The 19,571-nt window shown below is 35.7% G+C and overlaps 2 protein-coding genes across 2 annotated transcripts in view; one reads left to right on the top strand and one right to left on the bottom strand.

Annotated features, from left to right (window-relative positions):
* The first annotated feature begins 3,317 nt into the window (after nt 1-3,317).
* LOC135210059 (uncharacterized) overlaps nt 3,318-19,571 on the top strand; it is a 113,202-nt gene continuing 96,948 nt past the window's right edge. Inside the window, exon 1 of the mRNA XM_064242852.1 lies at nt 3,318-3,547. The gene's annotated coding sequence lies outside the window, so the exon portion shown is untranslated. The remainder of the gene's footprint in view (nt 3,548-19,571) is intronic.
* The window catches only part of LOC135209936 (proline-rich P65 protein-like), a 38,116-nt gene continuing 33,126 nt past the window's right edge, over nt 14,582-19,571 (bottom strand). Inside the window, exon 2 of the mRNA XM_064242668.1 lies at nt 14,582-15,072. Coding sequence (XP_064098738.1) covers nt 14,582-15,072 — 491 coding nt within the window. The remainder of the gene's footprint in view (nt 15,073-19,571) is intronic.

Raw genomic sequence — 19,571 nt, 5'->3', positions numbered from 1 at the left:
AGGAAGAATTGGAAGTAAGAGAGAGAGAGAGAGAGAGAGAGAGAGAGAGAGGGGTTGGGGGAGGAGAAATCAGGTAGGAGGAAGAATTGAAAGAGGATAGAATAGAGAGGATAAGGAATAAAAGGAAACTAGTAATAGGAAGAATTGGAAGTAAGAGAAAGAGAGAGAAAGTGTGGGGGAGGAAATGAGGTAAGAGGAAGAATTGAAAGAGGATAGAATAGAAAGGGAAGGAGAAAGAGGAAACTATTAAGAGGGACTATTTAAAGAAGATAGAGAGGGATGGAATAAGAGGGAACTTGTAAGAGGAAGAATTGGCAGTAAGAGAGAGAGAGATGATAAAAAAGAGAAATCAAGTGAGAAGAGTTATTTAAAGAAGAGAGAATCGAAAGGAGAGGAATAAGAGGAATCCAATGAGAAGGAGAATTTGAGGAGGAGAGAAGAAAGAAAAAGGAGGAATTAAAAGTAGGAGTGGGTAGAAGACGGGGAATGGAGGAAGAAGGAAGAGGAGAGAGACAAAAGGGAGAGAGAAAAAAAATTAACATGAGGAATCTGAAGAAGAATGAACAGAAATGGGAAGAAGACGAGGAACGTTGTATGAATAATTTTGATAAGAATAGAAGAGAGAAGAGGAAGGAATTGAGGGGTAAAGGGAAGGAGGAGAGAGAAAGAGAGAGAGAGAGAGAGTTAAAATGGAAGAAAAAAGAGAAACTAATTAAGAAGAATTTAAAGAGGAAAAGATAGAAAGGGGAGGATTAAGAGGAATTATTAAGAAGAAGAGGAATTGAAAGCGAAAAGAGAAGATAGAAAGGGAGGAAATTGAAAAGGAAAATAAGCAAGAGGAGAGAATGAAAATGGAGGACTGAATGTAAAATGATAAAACAAAAAGATAGAAACGAAGAGAAAGCGTCAACTAAATCTGAAAGATCACAAGGAATACGATAAGTAGATGAGTAAGTAGTAAATATGAGAGAAAAGGGAGTGAACTAAATAAAGAAAGGGGAGAATAATGAAGAAATTATTAGGAAAATAACAAGTGGCGTGATAGCAGCATGTAAGAAGGAATGACAGACATAACGATTTAAGATTGTACACATAAACGCAAACTATGTAAAGGAAAAACGTTGCCTAAATATGGTTCATATAAACACAATCCCCCGTTACATGTAGGAACGTATAAATATGCAAATTAGCACGTAAACAACTGCTCTGTACGTATCTGAGACTGTGTACGTACAATTACATTAATTTGATTTAAGTGTCTGTCTGCGAAAGCTGATATTTTGTGAACATTGACAAAACATGGCAGGAACCTCCCGAATAAACTACTTGTTTATGCATTTATAAGGTACAATTAGACTAATTTTATTCAAATGGTAGTTATGTATGTATGCTTGTGAACGTTGGTGTGTTGTCCACATAACACTGGCAAAACTCGTTGTCTTTACATCTTCAAGATCCACATCCACTGAGGTCATGTTTGCCTTAGGTTGGAAGCATTGCAATGCGCACTGGAGTAACGTCGCGGAACATTCGGAGCGGTTATTAAGATTTACGGGCGAAGAGTTCGCAGGCAGCCCTTCTGTTCATTAGGAATATCAATGAACTCGCGGAGATGTTACCTGTCTGTGTCTGATTCTATATATATATATATATATATATATATATATATATCTATATATATATATATATATATATATATATATATAGATATATAATATATATATATATATGTGTGTGTGTATATATATATATATATATGATTTAAATTAATAATATATGAATATATTATTAAATAACGAACAAATAAAAAAACGTGATGATTATACGAACAAAGTTACAGCCACGAAGTATTCAATTTTCTTTCGTGGTTGTAACTTTGTTCATATATATATATATATATAGGAATATATATATATATATATATATAGATATATATATATACATATATATATAAAAATATATAAATATATATATATATATAGTATATATATATATATATATATATATATATATTATATATATATACAGGGTCCGCCAATGAATCGGGAAGATTTTAAAAATTAATTAGTTATTGAAAAAATAGATTTTAACAACTTTATTATACATAAATGGAATCTACATTCTTTACCATTTTTTTGAATGAAGAGGCAATGGGGGGTAGCATTGTGGGAGGGAGGGTAAACCTTTCTTTCAGACGTCAGTTATCCCTTGTCCCCCTCGTTCACCCGATTTGAGTGCTTGTGACTATTTTTTTATGGGGTTATCTTAAAACGAAAGTGTTCGAAAGTGACCACTAGAACAGTTCCGGCTCTCAAAGAACCCGCATTGCAAACGAGATTGAGACGATACCGGTAAATATGCTGCAAGAAGTCATGGAGAACTTTTACGTCCGACTCCAAGAATGCCATGCCACTAATGGTACCCATTTGAAAGGAGTAATTTTTAAAAAATAGTATTGCTTCTTCATTTTAAAAAAATGATAAAGAATGTAGATTCCATTTATATATAATAAAGTTGTTAAAATCTATCTTTTCAATAACTAATTAATTTTTAAAATCTTCCCGATTCATTGGCGGACCCGTATATATATATATAGATATATATATATATATATATATATATATATATATATATATATATATAAATGATATATATATATACTATATATATATATATATATATATATATATAGATTATATAGTATTTGCAGAAGATATTGCTTGAGTTGCCCTCGAAATCTGATATTAGTTGTAACATTATATTCCAGAGTTTATTATTCATTATGATTTACATCAAACAAATGAAGGTATGTGAGAGCATCGGAACTATTTTGTAAAATATGAGATGGAGTTTTTTACTTTTACTTTAGTTCAGAGATAATAAGAACATTTCAAAGTCACTATGATCAATTTTAACGTGATCATCATCAGGAATTGCCGTTAGGAATAAAATGATAAACTTCCAATCACAATTATTTACATTGAAGTATTAGCAACTAAATTCCCAAATAGGTAATTCGAAAAATAATTGTTTATGAAAGATAATCCGAGTATCGTTGCCATCTATCAAAAGACAAAGCAATGCTGGTATCTTATATACAGATTACATGCTCTATGATATTAAATTGTTTTTCCCAATAAGTGAACATAAAGCTGAACTATTCATTCTTTAAGATATATGCTTCATGATCCACTAAATAGAAGCGACAAGTGGATATTTGATAAAACCATACCTGGCAACCGTTCCTCGTCTTCTCAGCTCGTAACAGGTGAGGTTCAAGGTAGCGCCAGATGCTTTAGTAAGTACTGAGAGTTCGTAAAGACAAGGTATACGAGTTTCGTCCGGCCGCATCAGTGACAGAGATCTAACTCTTTGACTGGATTAATATAATAAGGAACCATGTGATTTATTAATCGCCTGCGGGTTTTTACTCGGCTTTTCTTGTGGCCAGTGTTTTGTTTTTTTATAGTGGTGGTGAGGGGAAAACTATATTTTGTAAGCTTTCGGAACCGCGTGACGTCAAACTGCACTTTTGATGAAACTGCTGGTGAGTGTTCAGTGCTGTTAGTTCTGTTCATTCTATAAGTTATCAACCTAAGCTAAGATTGTTTATTTATTAGGCTAGTTTATGCACTTCTTGTTTCATATATGTAGGCCTACGGTATGCAGAGTAGCCTAACTACAAATAGCCTTCAGTAACAGCTAGGCCTAGGCATAGTACTATATCGTAGAGCTATTTAGATCAGATTTAACACTGGACTAGTTTTATGCTGACGATGATACAATGCAATAATGTTTCTTATCAGGAACAGTATTTTAATTTTATTATTATTATTATTATTAATTATTAACATTACTGTTATTATTATTATTTAGGCGGAATAAGACTAGGCCTCATCAGAAAAGAATCGGTTGGGGGCAATTTAGTACCTAGGCCTAAGTACCATATTCGTATCTTACATAACTGACAGGAAATAATGGTAAACTACAAATTAATTACTAATATACAAGACCGAATGCAATTTGTACGATATAAGCCTAATGATTCAGTGTGTACTGGACCCTCGAATAATGGTAATAGTAATTTCTAATTTAACCTGGCTTACCTAGAGATTATTAGAATATGTATGTCTCGCCAATGCCTTCGTCCTAATTGTAATGAATTACACGATATTATGAAAATAAAATTAGAAATAGGATAACGTGGCCTCCCTTGTTCCTGTGTCACCTCAGTTTTTCCCACAACTGGCGTCATTCTACGTTATCCAAGAGGCAGGCCTATCACATCCTTTTTTATAATAGATGTGTTTTTTTATGATTTTGTGTTTATCTTTATCCCCAGGGGTTTAAACCCGTTATGTATCCACCTTTGCGGCATTTTCAGTATAAGCCCGTTGTACCGTACAGGCATGAACAAGACTAAATATCATTACCCCTCAAGTCGTAGGGCTTGAGATCCACGGAATGAAATAAAACCAGCTATCGTAATCAGAAATAAGGATGAAATGGAACGCCGTTTAAACTCATGCGTGGATACGTTGACAGAGATTAGACTGTTCCACGGATTTTACTTTCTCCTGATGTATATATTTCAATCTGGACGTAAAAGCATATGCAGTGTGCTTTTCATTCTGATCGTTTAGTACTTTTTTATTTGGAGGCGGTGACGCATCTTGCCACAAAGACGGACACTATTCAATGATGGTGTTAAGATCCCACTCCCACGAAAATCCTTTGAAGTCCAGGTCGTGAATATTGTAAAGAATTTTTTTATTAATTTATTTCAAAACTTGTGATCCTTAACCTTTCATTCCGCATACTGATTTATTTATTTTGTAACATATCCTCCCTTTCTTGTCCCAGGTAATACTCTTCTGAGAAGTTTATTTAATATGTATGTACTGTATATGTATATGTACCGGTGTATATATATATATATATATATATATATATATATATATATATATATATATATACACGTATATATATATATACCTGCACATACATGTATACACATATACACTATACTATATATATATATATATATATATATATATCATATATATATATTATATATATATATATATATATATATATATAGTATGCGTGTGTGAGTGTGCAGGGAGGGTGTCTTTGGTTCACGTTTCTCGTCTGTTTTGGTTGCATGTAAGCTGGGTTATACAAAGTTTGCATTGACATTTGCAATAATTTTACCAAAAGATGGGGCAACAAATTATTAAATTTTGGGAGATTTAAAATTGTCACTTTTCTGGAGCAAGGTCGGTCTTGCTGGTGGAGTGCCCAGCCACTCCTGGCTTCAGAGACTGAAACTCCTTAGACGGTCACAGTAGGTTTTCGAAACCTCACGCGGTGCACTGTAGGCATTATTCAAGGTTCTTTGCAGCGTTCCTTCGGTCCCTAGCTGCAACCCCTTTCATTCCTTTGACTGTACCTCCATTCAGATTCGCTTTCTTCCATCCTGCTATCTAACTTTCTTAACATTTGTTTCTGTGCCACTGCGAAGTTTTCCTCCTGATACACCTTTCAAACCTTATGGGCCGCACCGCTTGGCCTTTGGCATAAATTCTATATTTCATTCCATTCCATTCTAAATTCAATCATTATTTGTAGAGGAAGTCTGATAGGAGGTTGTGTCATTCCTTCACAAAGGAGGCCTGGTGGGCGATAAATTTTCCTTTTCATATGACAAGTTTTACTTGAATCGACATAACCTTTTCTGGCAGATGAATTGATGTGATTACTGAAGTTCCTCGCTTTTGAGTGGGTTATGCTGGCATGCATGGCACACAACATATTTATTCACGTTATACCCTTACAATTTCTTAAGTAGTGTTGCATATTTATACGTTTATTGAAGATTCAAGATAACTCCGTTACACAAATCAAGTATGCAGATTCAAAGAGAAGCGTTGAAAACGCCAACTAACATTGTGAGCATTTATCAAATCGACGTAAATTCTCGAATGCGTTAAATGCCAAGAATTTTAATGTTGAGGAATATACGTTAGGCAAAAGATGACCTAAAGCGAAGGGACATATTTTATGAAATGAAACGTGAGATTGAGAGTTCGAAAGTATTTGATATAAGGTAAATATAAGGAATTAATTAACTTTTAAGGTATATTAGCAAATATTAGGATACTCAAGTAGATGGATATTAAAAGCGCGAAAACTAATATTTATTGAAACATTTTCACATTCATTTTAGAAATCAACAGAGAAAGTGAGCGTTACATATGAATAGAATTCTTGAAAGGACGGTATATTTTCAATGCTTCAACAAACAAAACAAAAGAGAGAGAGAGAGAGAGAGAGAGAGAGAGAGAGAGAGAGAGAGAGAGAGAGAGAGAGAGAGAGAGACAGAGAGAGAGAGAGAGAGAAATACTTTCAAGCATTTCAGAAAGCAAATGCTGGTGAACCTGAATGTAAAGAACACAAATTTATTTTAGAATTTCTGTGCTTGTTTCACGCAAACAAATTTGACAGGTGCTTTTTATGTTCGCGAGCTTCTGTTTGTGATTGGGTTTTTGCTCCGAATTGGTTTGCATTTTTCCTGTGTTTATACACCTTTAGCCCTTAATGAACAACACCTGTCGGCCTCTTGCAACACTTTTTATTTTTAACACTTTGCGTTAGAATTCAACTCGTGCCTTTTGGCTTTGTGGTGTTCGTGTCATTTCGTTAGTTAATTTGAAAAAGTTGACTGAATTTCCATTTTGTTTTTTTAATAATTGTTCTTGCTTTAATTGGAAAAAGGATCATGCAAATTCTCGAAAGCTCTCTGTACAGAGAGAGAGAGAGTTATATAATATATATTTGTACACTTACGTAATTGTGGATTTGTTTCTCCATTTTAAGATTCATGCTACTTTGAGTATTGTTTGATTAAATTGATTATTATTATTATAGCTTTCTTTACTTGAACGTACTTTTTATTACTTCTTTCTATCTCGGTCATCCTGTATGGTATCTATAGTGTGGGGTTCCGGGTAGCATCCTGTCTCCTTAGGAGTCCATTAATTTTCTCACTATATTCGCTGTTTCTAGGAGCACACTCTTCTGCATGAGTCCTGGAGCTACCTCGGCTTCTAGTTTTTCCAGGTTCCTTTTCAGGGATCTTGGGATCGTGCCTAGTGTTCCTATGATTATGGGTACAATTTTCACTGGCACATCCCATATCTTTCTTATATATTTCTATGTTCAGGTCTTGATACATATCTTTCTTTCTCATCTACTCTGGTGTCCCATGGTGTTGCGGCATCAATGAGTGATACTTTCTTCTTGATTTTGTCAATCAACATTGCGTCTGGTCTGTTGGCAGTTATCACTATACGTTCTGATGCCATAGTCCCAGAGGATCTTTGCCTGATTGTTTTTTATCACTATATTATTATTATTATTATTATTATTATTATTATTATTATTATTATTCCGCCTACGTCGATATGACTACAAAGCAGCAACGAACATGTGAATTATTGTTTTATCTAAGACTTCCCTTTGATTGGCAGACAAAGGGTAATTAAGTTCAAATTTTTTTTTTATCTCTATAACCACCCTTACTCCTAACTGGTAATAGATAGTAATCATAAAACGATTGCTGATTTAGCGACACTAATAACTTTTTTTTTTACTTTTCTTATGATCTCTTTTTCTTCTGGATAATTCTTCAATAGAGGCTAAAGATTGGGATATGAAATTCTATTCATTTAACGCTTACAATGAATAAAATGACGTTAGCAATAGCCCTTAATGTTTTACCCAGAAGTAGTAGGAAATTATCATAACGATACAGTAATTAGAAAGAGTGAATAAAAAATGGTTTTCATAGACAAAAGCGGCCTCATGCCAGCATGGACCTTTACGCAAAGTATCTTCAGATATTACAGGGATTAAGTGAAGCGTTGTGAACTGGTGGTCCTACCAACAGAGATTATTAGAAATGGGGATGCAGTCCACATTTACGTATGACTATAATGGTTGACGTAATATTTAGGATGTTGCATCTGAGCTGACCTTAGAAGGACTGTCTGAATGAGCAGGGTCAGATTATCTTAAGGACTTGTGTTACTTCATGAGGTGTGGTCAAGATTTCCGTCTTCGTGCATTTGTTGGGCGTAACAGTGTCTCATGTGCTCGATCTACACAGTCCTGCTTCTTTAACGTGCGTCACACAATGGAAAGACGGGTTTAGCTTTCATAAGATTGCTTGACATCTCGTTAAAGTTGTAGTAAATCACAAGTTTAATGGCTCTAGGTGACTTATTCTTTATTAGCAGGTATATCCCACGTAGTATAATATCTTATAGAGCATGTTCTGCCTGCAGATGTTTGATGTTCTTTTACGTACGTGGAGGGCATGATGTTATAGTGAGTCAGAGAGAGGGGATAATGTGGACAACCAAATCGAGGACCTTAATTTCACTCTCTGTTAAAATGTCCACTGTACCTGGGCAACGCTGACGAGTTCCAGAGAAGCAGTGGATGAGAGCCCAACGAAAGTAAAATATGATGACTTGTGGTTTATTATAGTATATCTCTTGGGGTATTGAGTGTACACCAGTTCAAGCAGAAGCCTAGATTAGGATTCTTGATGTAGAATTCAGTTGCCACATGGGTGTCAGCTTGTTTTGCGAGAAAGTCTAGGAGGCAAAGCTTCCCTTCAACATGGAAATCACAGGTGCAGTAGAGGATGTTAAAATCCTACGAAGTTTTTTGGGGGCCGATGAAGTTGTCATGATATACCAGGTGTAGGTGGCAGGTAGTACAGGTATGAGTGGAAACATGCTTTGGTGACACCCATATATAAATTAATCAAAAGAACCGGTATTTTTCAGGTCAGGGGTTGTGTCATCGTAATAAGTAATCGATCCATCGTGTGGTTTAAATTTTTGTCAGCCAACATTTTGATGAAGAGAGAATACACGTGTAGGAAAAGGAGTCCTTGATTGTTTGAAAAAATTCGACAGAAGAACTAAGACTGTAGTGATTGAGGTTACATGTCACCAACTTGCCAACAACTAGGAGGGGCTGTGGTTTGCTAATGATTTTACATTAAGAAAAGGTTGCCAGGCTTATTTGTCTAGGTTCCTCAAATATATCTCAAATCGTGTTCAACTGTGATTGGGGACTGTTGTTACACTTTTATTTATTTTTTTATTTAAATAAAGATATTCTTGATCTTCCACGGAATTCACAGGAAAACCGATTTCGGCATGCGATGTGCTTCCTTCGGATTACATAACTGGTCTTACGTGATTGCAATCTCATTCTCTTGCACCATAATTCTGCATACTCTGTAAAAAAAAAAAAAGACGTGCATTGTCACAAATTCTCAAAAATATTTTATGTTTCTGTTCATTAAAACAACGACTTTTGCGGATGCTTTCCATTTATATATATATTGTACGTGTATATTTTTTTTATTTGTGATACACGTGATCATCCTTAGATTCACTGCCAAATTCTGAGGGAAAAAAACTGATTTTGAAGATTTTATATCCACCATCATCGTTGGCTGCAAAATTCGTGACGAGTTCCTTTGATACAAACGGGTAACGGACTTGATTCGTCTGGCCATTAATTTGATACTGCTTATCGGCCAGTAGTAATTTAAATGATCTACTTTATACTGTATTTCTAGGGGTCGCGTGTTCGATTGGTTGTCAGAAGAAGAGAGTCTGCAGTTTGCTGTTTGCAGTCCTTTGGTGAGGACGTTTTTTCCTCCGCTTCGATTCACAAGTGGTCTCCTGGATTCTTGACTCTGTTTTGGTAAATTCTTTTGTGTCACTTTTCGCCTAAGCAGTGAATTGCGTCCCTGGTAGTTAGACGGCTTTGATGGGTCTCGCTACCAGGTTTGTCAAGGGTATTGGTCCTTTAACTTCACCCCGAAGATGAATGGGAAACCCGAATTCTAGCACATTTTGGAGCCAACCTAGTCCGAAAAGTGCTTTGATCTGAAAGGCTATCATCTTTTGGAGCCATCCCTACGTAGTGGATAATACGTTATACAGACATACATACATATAATATATATATTATATATATATATATATATATATATATATATATATATATATATATATATATATATAGATAGATATATATATATATATTGTGTGTGTGTGTGTGTTGTAACAAGCTACCTCAGCTGACTAACCACAACGCATGGAACCCCGCTTAGATCTATAATGATAAATTTAATCATTCCGGAAACTCACTCATGTGGTCCTCCCCCCTCCGGTGTTCGACTGACTTGGGTGTGTCATGTATATGAAGTAATATGTCGTAGTGTTGAGAATCTCTTGTTAAATTTCGGATGTTTCAGCCTCTTTTCTGGCAGAAGACGCAACATGGTTTTGCTGTGGACTTGCATAAGAATTCGTGCAATTGTCATTTGTTCACATTTTTATTTTTTGTTATTGACTATTGGCAGTGCAATACGTGTGAAGTTACCTTAGCATATTAAAGATTCTCTCTCTCTCTCTCTCTCTCTCTCTCTCTCTCTCTCTCTCTCTCTCAGCCGAACTTTTACTACTGGGAATAACAGTCTGTAGTTTCTCAGCGTCCTGAATACGACACTGCACTGACAGGATGTGGGGTTCCTGGTATTATTGGCAACACTAATTGGTGAGCCATTTTCTCTCTCACTTTTCTTTTCGCAGCTTTGTGCAGTGTCCGTCACTTATATTCTCTTTATAAACTAATGGCTATGGAAGCCTTTTCTCTTTAGCAGTGTTTTCTGCGTAATGTTTTGGTTGTAAGAAACCTGGCAATGCAAGGCGGGGGACTCAGAAAACTTCTTACCAAGTTATTTCCGGTGGGCCAGTTCAGGAAGAGTCCAAATTTTTCCTGTTGATTAGAAGCATTACAGTATTTCACGTTTTTTTATACCTATTGACTAGGAGTTGTATGTTTGTCATAAGTTGATTTGTCCATTCATAAACGAGTACTGTATTCGCACTGTTTCATGTGTGCTTATTGTGTAGTCCTCGTTCTACATGATGTCTTTCCCAATTAAGCACCTTTAATGTTCATCTTTTGAAGAGAAATTCGGGTTCACATGTTAAATGAACATACAAATCTCGTAATATTACACTCGTAAAGTTGTGTGCGCGCTCGATACATATTAGAGTATATCCACTTAACTGATGTGCATTTGTACACCATATGTGATTGGCATCTGTTGTATTTTTGTAAGGGCTCATATGTACAATTTATAAAACATTTTATGACTACGCCATACATACATACATACATACATACATACATACATACATACATACATACAGGTGTTCAATCATACACATGACTGACTACTTAATTCCCTTGCCGTTTTTACCATCATCATCAACATCTCATTAGTCTTGTTCCAGCAGTTTCCCAGTGGAAAATTGTGTTTGCAATACGGAGGTTGGCTGGCTATGTGTTTAGATAACATTTCATAGACCGCTCTAATTCTTTGACCCCATAGGAGGGTAGTGCCGTCAGTGCTCCTCATGCGGTGCACTGTAGGAATTACTTAAGGTTCTTTGCAGCGTCCCTTCGACCCCTAGCTGCAAAACCCCTTTCTTTCCTTTCGCTATACCTCCGTTTATTTTCTCTTCCATCTCACTTTCCGCCCTCTCCTAACAATTGATTCATACTGCAACTGCTTCGAGGTTTTCCTCCTGTTACACCTTTCATGCCTTCTTCCTGTCAATTTCCGTTTCAGCGCTGAATGACCTCCTAAGTTGTAACGTTTGGCCTGTGGCCTAACTTTAATATCCTATTCTATCCTCGAATTCTTTGAAAACCTTGGAGTCATTAATAGGATTTTTGTGTTTGTGTTTGGATGATTCCAACTGAAATGTGATTAAATTATTGTGGTTAGTTGTTAGGTCCTGTTACGGCTGACGTGGATATTGAATTAGTAAGATTGCATTTTAATTAACGTGCGTTGAAATGTACGGCCATATCGTTGTTTTCGCTCAAGCTTTTCTCCGTAGGGGGTTAGTGCCGCCAGTGCACCTCATTCGGTGCCATATAGGCATTACTTAAGGTTCTTTGCAGCGTCCCTTCGGCCCCTAGCTGCAAATACTTTTCATTCCTTTTACTGTACCTCCGTGCATATTCTCTTTCTTCTATCTTACTGCCCAACCTCTCTTTAACAATTGCTTCATAGTGCAACTGTGAGGTTTTCCTCCTGTAACGACTTTCAAACCTTTTACTCTCAATTTCCGTTTCAGCGCTGAATGGCCTTAGTTGCCCCAGTGCTTGGCATAATGCCAAAAATCTATATATATCAAATCGCTCATCAAGCTTTTGCTTAAAATTGGAAGAAAATAAGTTGTAGTTTCAAGAGTTTTGATTAGTTGTGCATTTTGCTACAAAAATACAATGAATGAATTCAACGTTCATTCACAGGCCAGAGACTTTCGTAGCCATTGTTTATTGCTTTACCAATATAACTTTCAAATACGTGGATGAGCAACAGTGCGGTTTTGGTAAAAAAAAAAAAAACTGTAGTTGCATTATTGATCAAGCAATAATGAGCTAATAGCAGTTCACAGATGTGTTGCATTAGTGACCCGAGGACACGAATTCATAATAGTTTTCTCATTTTGCTCTTTCATCGTTTGGTCATTATAGTCTTGGCCGAGGAATGGACCAGACTGGAGATAGTTTACACTTTTAGAACGTCATTCCCTATGTTCGAGTGAATTCGCCCATTGGTCTCTTAGAAAAAGTCACATACATTTTCTCTAATAGAATATAAAGCATTGTTTTCACTGTAGCTTTGCCAAGTAGTAAAAATGGTTCTTTCCTCTTTAGATCGTTCTGTAGTATCTGAGTTTCTGATCAGAACTTGACCATTCATTCACCTGCACGCTAGACCCAGCAGCCTGCTGTCTTTCTCCTTAGGAAACCGTTCCTTCGTAATGAGGAGGTGGATAAAGAAGCCAAAAAGGAAGTAAAAAAGGAATTATAAAAAAATTGAAATACCTTAAATGACATTAAATCAACAATAAATGAATACTGTCAATCAAAATGGGAAAAAGAATGGCTAGAATTAAATCATAGATTAAAGCATATAAAATCATCTGTAAAATCTTGGAATAGACAACAATGTCAAAGAAGGGAAGATGTCATATTAACAGGATTAAGAATAGGACATACATACTTTACACAAATACTTGATGTTGCAAAGCGAGGAAAGACAGGCCCCTTACTGTGACCACTGCCGTACTCTGGTCACAGTCCGTCATCTGCTGACGGAATGCCATAAATTCGAAAGAAAACGAAGATCCAACATATATAGTATACTACTTGAAGATCTATTGGGACAAAATGCCCCACTTCAAAATACAGTAAATTATATCAAAGAAATAATCCTGTTTTATATGATATAACACATCTTATAATTTCATAAAGTTATACAGTAAGCGCTGGATGGCCTTTGCTGCCTCAGTGCTTGGTGTTACACCTAAACTTTATGCAACCAACCAACCTCGTCTACACTAGCCGTACACAAAAAAGGTCAGCCAGCCACTCGGTTATATTATCCCGACGAATGCAGTGATTGACGGATAAATCACCAACAATCAACCGTCAATGTCTGCTCGAAATGGTCGTACCTATACAGGAATCAGAACAAAGCAGCGCCCGTTAAAATCAGCGATGCAAAACTCCAACCGTGCATTAAGGCGTGGAACGACGAAGACCGCACAGCCGAATGGGTTAATCGCCTTTTGAAATGCCGTTCTGTATACTAAGTGAATCATTGTAATCACACGATAACCATATTGCCGAGAAGTTCATTCGTTACACAAGAGTGGGTTAGCATTATTTTCTTAATTAGCCATCTTTGTTCTCAAACAAAGGGTTCTGTAAAGCTGGGTGATTGAAATACGCCCTTCTCGTTTTAGTTCATTTCTTGATGGCAACCAACGCTGGCTTTGTTGTTCATAGTTGGAATAATGCATCTGAGGCGTTTAAATATGTTTTTGGAGTACTTACGAAACGAGAGTAATTTGCAGTTGGCTTAATCACTATTAAAACATTTTTTTTTTTTTTTTTTTTGAGAGAGGGTTGCCACTATCTCAGTGATGTCTGTAAAAGTTAGTATTGCAAAATTTGCAGACTATTTTAGTATTTTTATGATATAATTTTTACACAACAGTTAGCAATAATGGCATTGTTTTCTAATAATCGTTACAGCATAATCTTTGTTTATTTTGGATTACTGACCACAATAAGAGAAGGGTGTTCGAGTGGCTGGACACAATGTACTTTTATTGGGACTGTATTTTCTACTTAGGTTTATTAGTTTGGTTTTGAAAGTTGGATGCCACACCACAATGCATTTAAGCATTGCACTTTCCACAATAGCCTTCGTTATGTATGGAATGATATTTTTTGTTGTTGTTTTTTGGCTTTGAAAAAGATACCTTAAAATTATTCAAATTATTTTGGCGAGCGTTGGTTACAGCACTTGAAAGCTGTTTTTAATTGAATAATGCTGAAATTGAACTTGTAATTAATCTATACCTTTTCCTGCCTAGTTATTGGTTTTGTTGCACTACCCCACTGAAATATAAGCATTTGGATTTGAAATATAAGCATTTGGATCTGAAATATAAGCATTTGGATCTGAAATATAAGCATTTGGATCTGAAACATTAGCATTTGGATTTGAAATATAAGCATTTGGATCTGAAATATAAGCATTTGGATCTGAAATATAAGCATTTGGATTTGAAACATAAGCATTTGGATTTGAAATATAAGCATTTGGATCTGAAATATAAGCATTTGGATCTGAAATATAAGCATTTGGATCTGAAATATAAGCATTTGGATCTGAAATATAAGCATTTGAATCTGAAACATAAGCATTTGGATCTGAAATATAAGCGTTTGGATCTGAAATATAAGTATTTTGATCTGAAATAGGAGCATTTGGATTTGAAATATTATCATTTGGATCTGAAATATAAGCATTTGGATCAGGAATATAAGCATTTGGATCTGAAATATAAGCATTTGGATTTGAAATATAAGCATTTGGATCTGAAATATAAGCATTTGGATCAGAAATATTAGCATTTGGATATTAAATATAAGCATTTGGATCTGAAATATAAGCATTTGGATCTAAAATATAAGCATTTGGGTCTGAAATATTAGCATTTGGATTTTAAATATAAGCATTTAGATCTGAAATATAAGCATTTGGATCTGAAATATTAGCATTTGGATCTGAAATATAAGCATTTGGATCTGAAATATGAGCATTATTGAGATTTGAAATATTAGCATTTGGATTTTAAATATAACCATTTGGATCTGAAATATAAGCATTTGGATCTGAAATATGAGCATTATTGAGATTTGAAATATAAGCATTTGGATCTGAAATATAAGAAATTAGCTTTGAAATATACGGATTTGGATTTGAAATATGAGCATTTGGATCTGAAATATAAGGATTTGGATCTGAAATATATATAAGCATTTGGATCTGAAATATGAGCATTTAGATTTGAAATATAAAGATTTGGATTTGAAATATTATCATTTGGATCTGAAATATAAGCATTTGGATCTGAAATATTAGCATTTGGATCTGAAATATAAGCATTTGGATCTGAAATATAAGTATTTGGCTCTGAAATATAAACATTCGTATCTAAGGCTTTGTGGTAACAAGTGCAGCCCAAAATATGCGAAGAATTCGGTAAGTGAAGAGGACATTGTGGTTCCTACTGTTAACTACGTATCCAGCAAAAAGTGACCAGTAAATTTGTAGGAGAAAGAGAAACAGTTTTATCAGTTAAATGTATGATCTGAATCCCTCATCCTCTCCGAGTATTGTATTGAGACTCGGAATTCGTGGAATTGATGGGAATGAGAACTCTGAACGCCGATTAACTCCAGACATTAAATTAACCGTGCATTTTTTTTTATTAGGAATTACTGTAGCTGGTTAACTGTATGAGAGACATATTTTACGAATGTCACCATTTTTAGATGCACGGATCTCTCGCAACGGTACCTTTCACTTAAGTCAATTTTAAACATCTTTCTTTATATTTGTAGGAAGATTCTTGCTTGCTTATAATCATATGTTTTGGATTCCGACGTTCTAGGAAATTTTTATTTTATTCGTCGCCGCCTCTCCCACAAAAATATATACAAATAAATAAATAACGTGATTTAGGCTTCTCCGTGTCTGTCTGTCTGCCTGTCTGACCCAGATTGAAAACTCTTTCTTTACATCTACAGATTCTAGCTTTCAGTTGTCACGATAACTTTACATCTTACTGTTGTAAGAGATGTTTTTATTTTCCACGTCTGTCTGTCTGTGTGAGAACCTAATTGAAAACTCTTTCTTTATATATCGGGTAGATTCTTGCTTGCAATTGTCACGATAATTTTACATCTTATTGTTGTAAGTAATTTTCTTTTATTTTCCAAAAAGTTCTGTTGATTTAGGCTTCTCTGCTTCTGTCTGTCTGTCTGTCTGTCTGTCACGCCTCGTGCCTCCGAATATGATCGCGCACACCGACATGATCTGTAACTAATTCTTCTGTGGCTTTGACAAAGAACCCTACGAAGAAACGATAAAATCGGATGGCCGCCTCCACTGTATCAGATATTGTTTAGTGTTCTCTTGGGTCCGGGATTTATTTATGATTACGTTTTTCTGTCACCGGACTGGACTGGGTTTCGTGGGAGGACCCATATTCGGGTGATTCATTCAACGGGTTTTCGTGTGGGAGGATTCTGCAAAATCATCGATGCTTTTCATTACTTTTTACTAAAGGACCTTCATTCATTTTGATGGATGAGATGGTCTTCTCTGTGGCGCTTTGAAAAATTTGGCTTTTTACGTTTTCTTAATTGATGGGAGTATTTCCAATATTCTTATCTTTGTGGCTGTATTTTTATGGTGAATATTATATATATATAAGATATATATCTATATATATTATACAAGAACATATGCATAAGAATACATTATGTATATGTATATATATATATATATATATATATATATATATATAATATATATACATGTAAAGTATATGTATGCCTGTGTATATAACTATGCATAAATGTGCATTGTATGCACAAATACACGCTGTCGACCGTTAGATCAAACCAGATGCAACGACGCCTTACCGAAAATTACCAAAATTACAGTAAAAAAAAAACTTAAGCTATGTCTTAATAAGTTGCGCTTCATTGCATCACAATAAGTAGTATAATATTGGAAGCCCCTGTACTGTAAATTCTTTTATGCTATACTTTTTTTTCGTTAAAAGATTCCAGAACAAATAGATTAGTTGAAGACGCAGTAGGAGAGATTTGGACCTCGGTCCCACTGCAATTTTGCCACCTCGAAATTGATTTTTTTTAATGATGTTATAGTATTGACATTAGTTGTACTTCTCTCTCTCTCTCTCTCTCTCTCTCTCTCTCTCTCTATCTCTCTCTCTCTCTCTGCAAGTATATTACATGGCAATTCTGTCTATCATTCTAAATTATCTACGTCTTTCTCGCACTTACATTATTTATATATATAATACATATATATATATATATATATATATATATATATATATATACATATATATACATATATATGTATATATATATATATATAATATATATATATTATAATATATATATATTGTGTGTGTGTGTATCATATACATATACGTGTGTGAGTGTATGTGTGCATGTGTACGTCTGTGTGTTTGTTGTATTTTATCATACACCTTTTTCCCTCCCCTCCCTTTTTCCTTTAACCTGTTTACACTTATTTACACCTGGGTGGACTATAGAGCAGCAGTCCTGGAGCATTCCACGGACCTAGCACAGAGGACTGGGAGCTGCACCACCAGGCCTCCTAACCGAATACTGTTCAAGCGACGACCATAATATGCGCTTCTCTTTTGTAATCTGTCAGAGTGCTTAGAAATACAAATCATGAATTTTACCACGCTTTAGTGGCCCTGAATTACGATGAACAGTAGGTGAAATCAAGATAGGTCTTCACGGTAGGTTGAAATGACAAATAATGGCTACGACTTTATAGAACTTGACCTTACCTCCCCATAGGAGGGTCGACATCTTAGAACCTCACCTAATCTCTCCATAGGGAGGTCGACATTTTAGAACCTCACCTAATCTCTCCATAGGGAGTCGACAATTTTGAAGTTACCTAATTTACCCATTGGAGGTCGACAATTTTAGAACCTCACTAATCTCCCCATAAGGGGAGTCGACATTTAAGAACCTCACTAATCTCCCCATAAGGGAGGTCGACATTTTAGAATCTTCACCTAATTCCCCATAAGGGAGGTCGACATTTTAGATTCCCTCACCTAAGGCTCCCCATATGGGAGGTCGACATTTAGAACCTCACCTAATCTCGCATAAGGGAGGTCGACATTTTAAGAACTCACCGTAATCTCCCATAAGGAGGTCGACAAATTTTAGAATCTCAACCTAATCTCGCCATAAGGGAGGTCGACATTTTAGAACCTCACCTAATCTCGCCATAAGGGAGGTCGACATTTTAGAATCTCACCTAATCTCCCCATAAGGGAGGTCGACATTTTAGAACCTCACCTAATCTCCCCATAAGGGAGGTCGACATTTTAGAACCTCACCTAATCTCCCATAAGGAGGTCGACATTTTAGAACCTCACATAATCTCCCCCATAAGGGAGGTCGACATTTTAGAACCTCGCCTAATCTCCCCAATTGGGGTTGGTCGACATTTTTGAAGTTACCTAATCTTCCCACAGGGGGTCCACATTTTAGAGCCTAGGTTAACCTCTCCAAAGGGGACTAGTGCATTACGTAAGAATCTTTACAGCATCCCATCGGCCCATAGTATCCTTTCTTTACTTTTAATGTTTCCAAATGTAACGCAGCGTAACATTAACTCCGGAAACCTGAAGAGTTCCTTTTCGACGACAGCGTCGAAGTCGAAGGCAGGCAGGCTATAGGTAAAGAGGACAGTTCGACTAGATCGACCAAAGTCGAATTGACTCGATCCCCATACTAACCACATGTTCCTTTAATTACTTCCGATTTTCTCGCGTCATTGATTGCATTCATTCCCTTAAATGCTTCCCTTTTTGGTTTTTTTAATCGCCGTTGATTTCTGCTTTCTTCAAATTTATTTATTTTTCTTGTTATGTAGAGTCGTCCTGTATGGAATAGACCACTAATCAGTGGACGTTGAACTTTTGTTATGCTTTACGTGTGTTTGTGGGTAATCGATTCGCTTTTATTTGTCGTCTTTTCCTGATGCGTTTTGTTTAATTGTTTGGGTTATGGGATGAATATGGTTGCAGATAAAATTTTATTCTCGGTTCTTGAACTCGTTTTGTCTGATAAAATTTGTCATATCGTCTAGTAAGCTTTACCTTAATGCTGTCAAAATTCTCTCTCTCTCTCTCTCTCTCTATCTCTCTCTCTCTCTCTCTCTCTCTCTCTGCAAGTATATTACATGGCAATTCTGTCTATCATTCTAAATTATCTACGTCTTT

Source organism: Macrobrachium nipponense, chromosome 39 (genome assembly GCF_015104395.2).
Source record: "Macrobrachium nipponense isolate FS-2020 chromosome 39, ASM1510439v2, whole genome shotgun sequence".
NCBI classification, from domain to species: domain Eukaryota; kingdom Metazoa; phylum Arthropoda; class Malacostraca; order Decapoda; family Palaemonidae; genus Macrobrachium; species Macrobrachium nipponense.
This window is presented reverse-complemented; position numbering and strand designations above follow the sequence as displayed.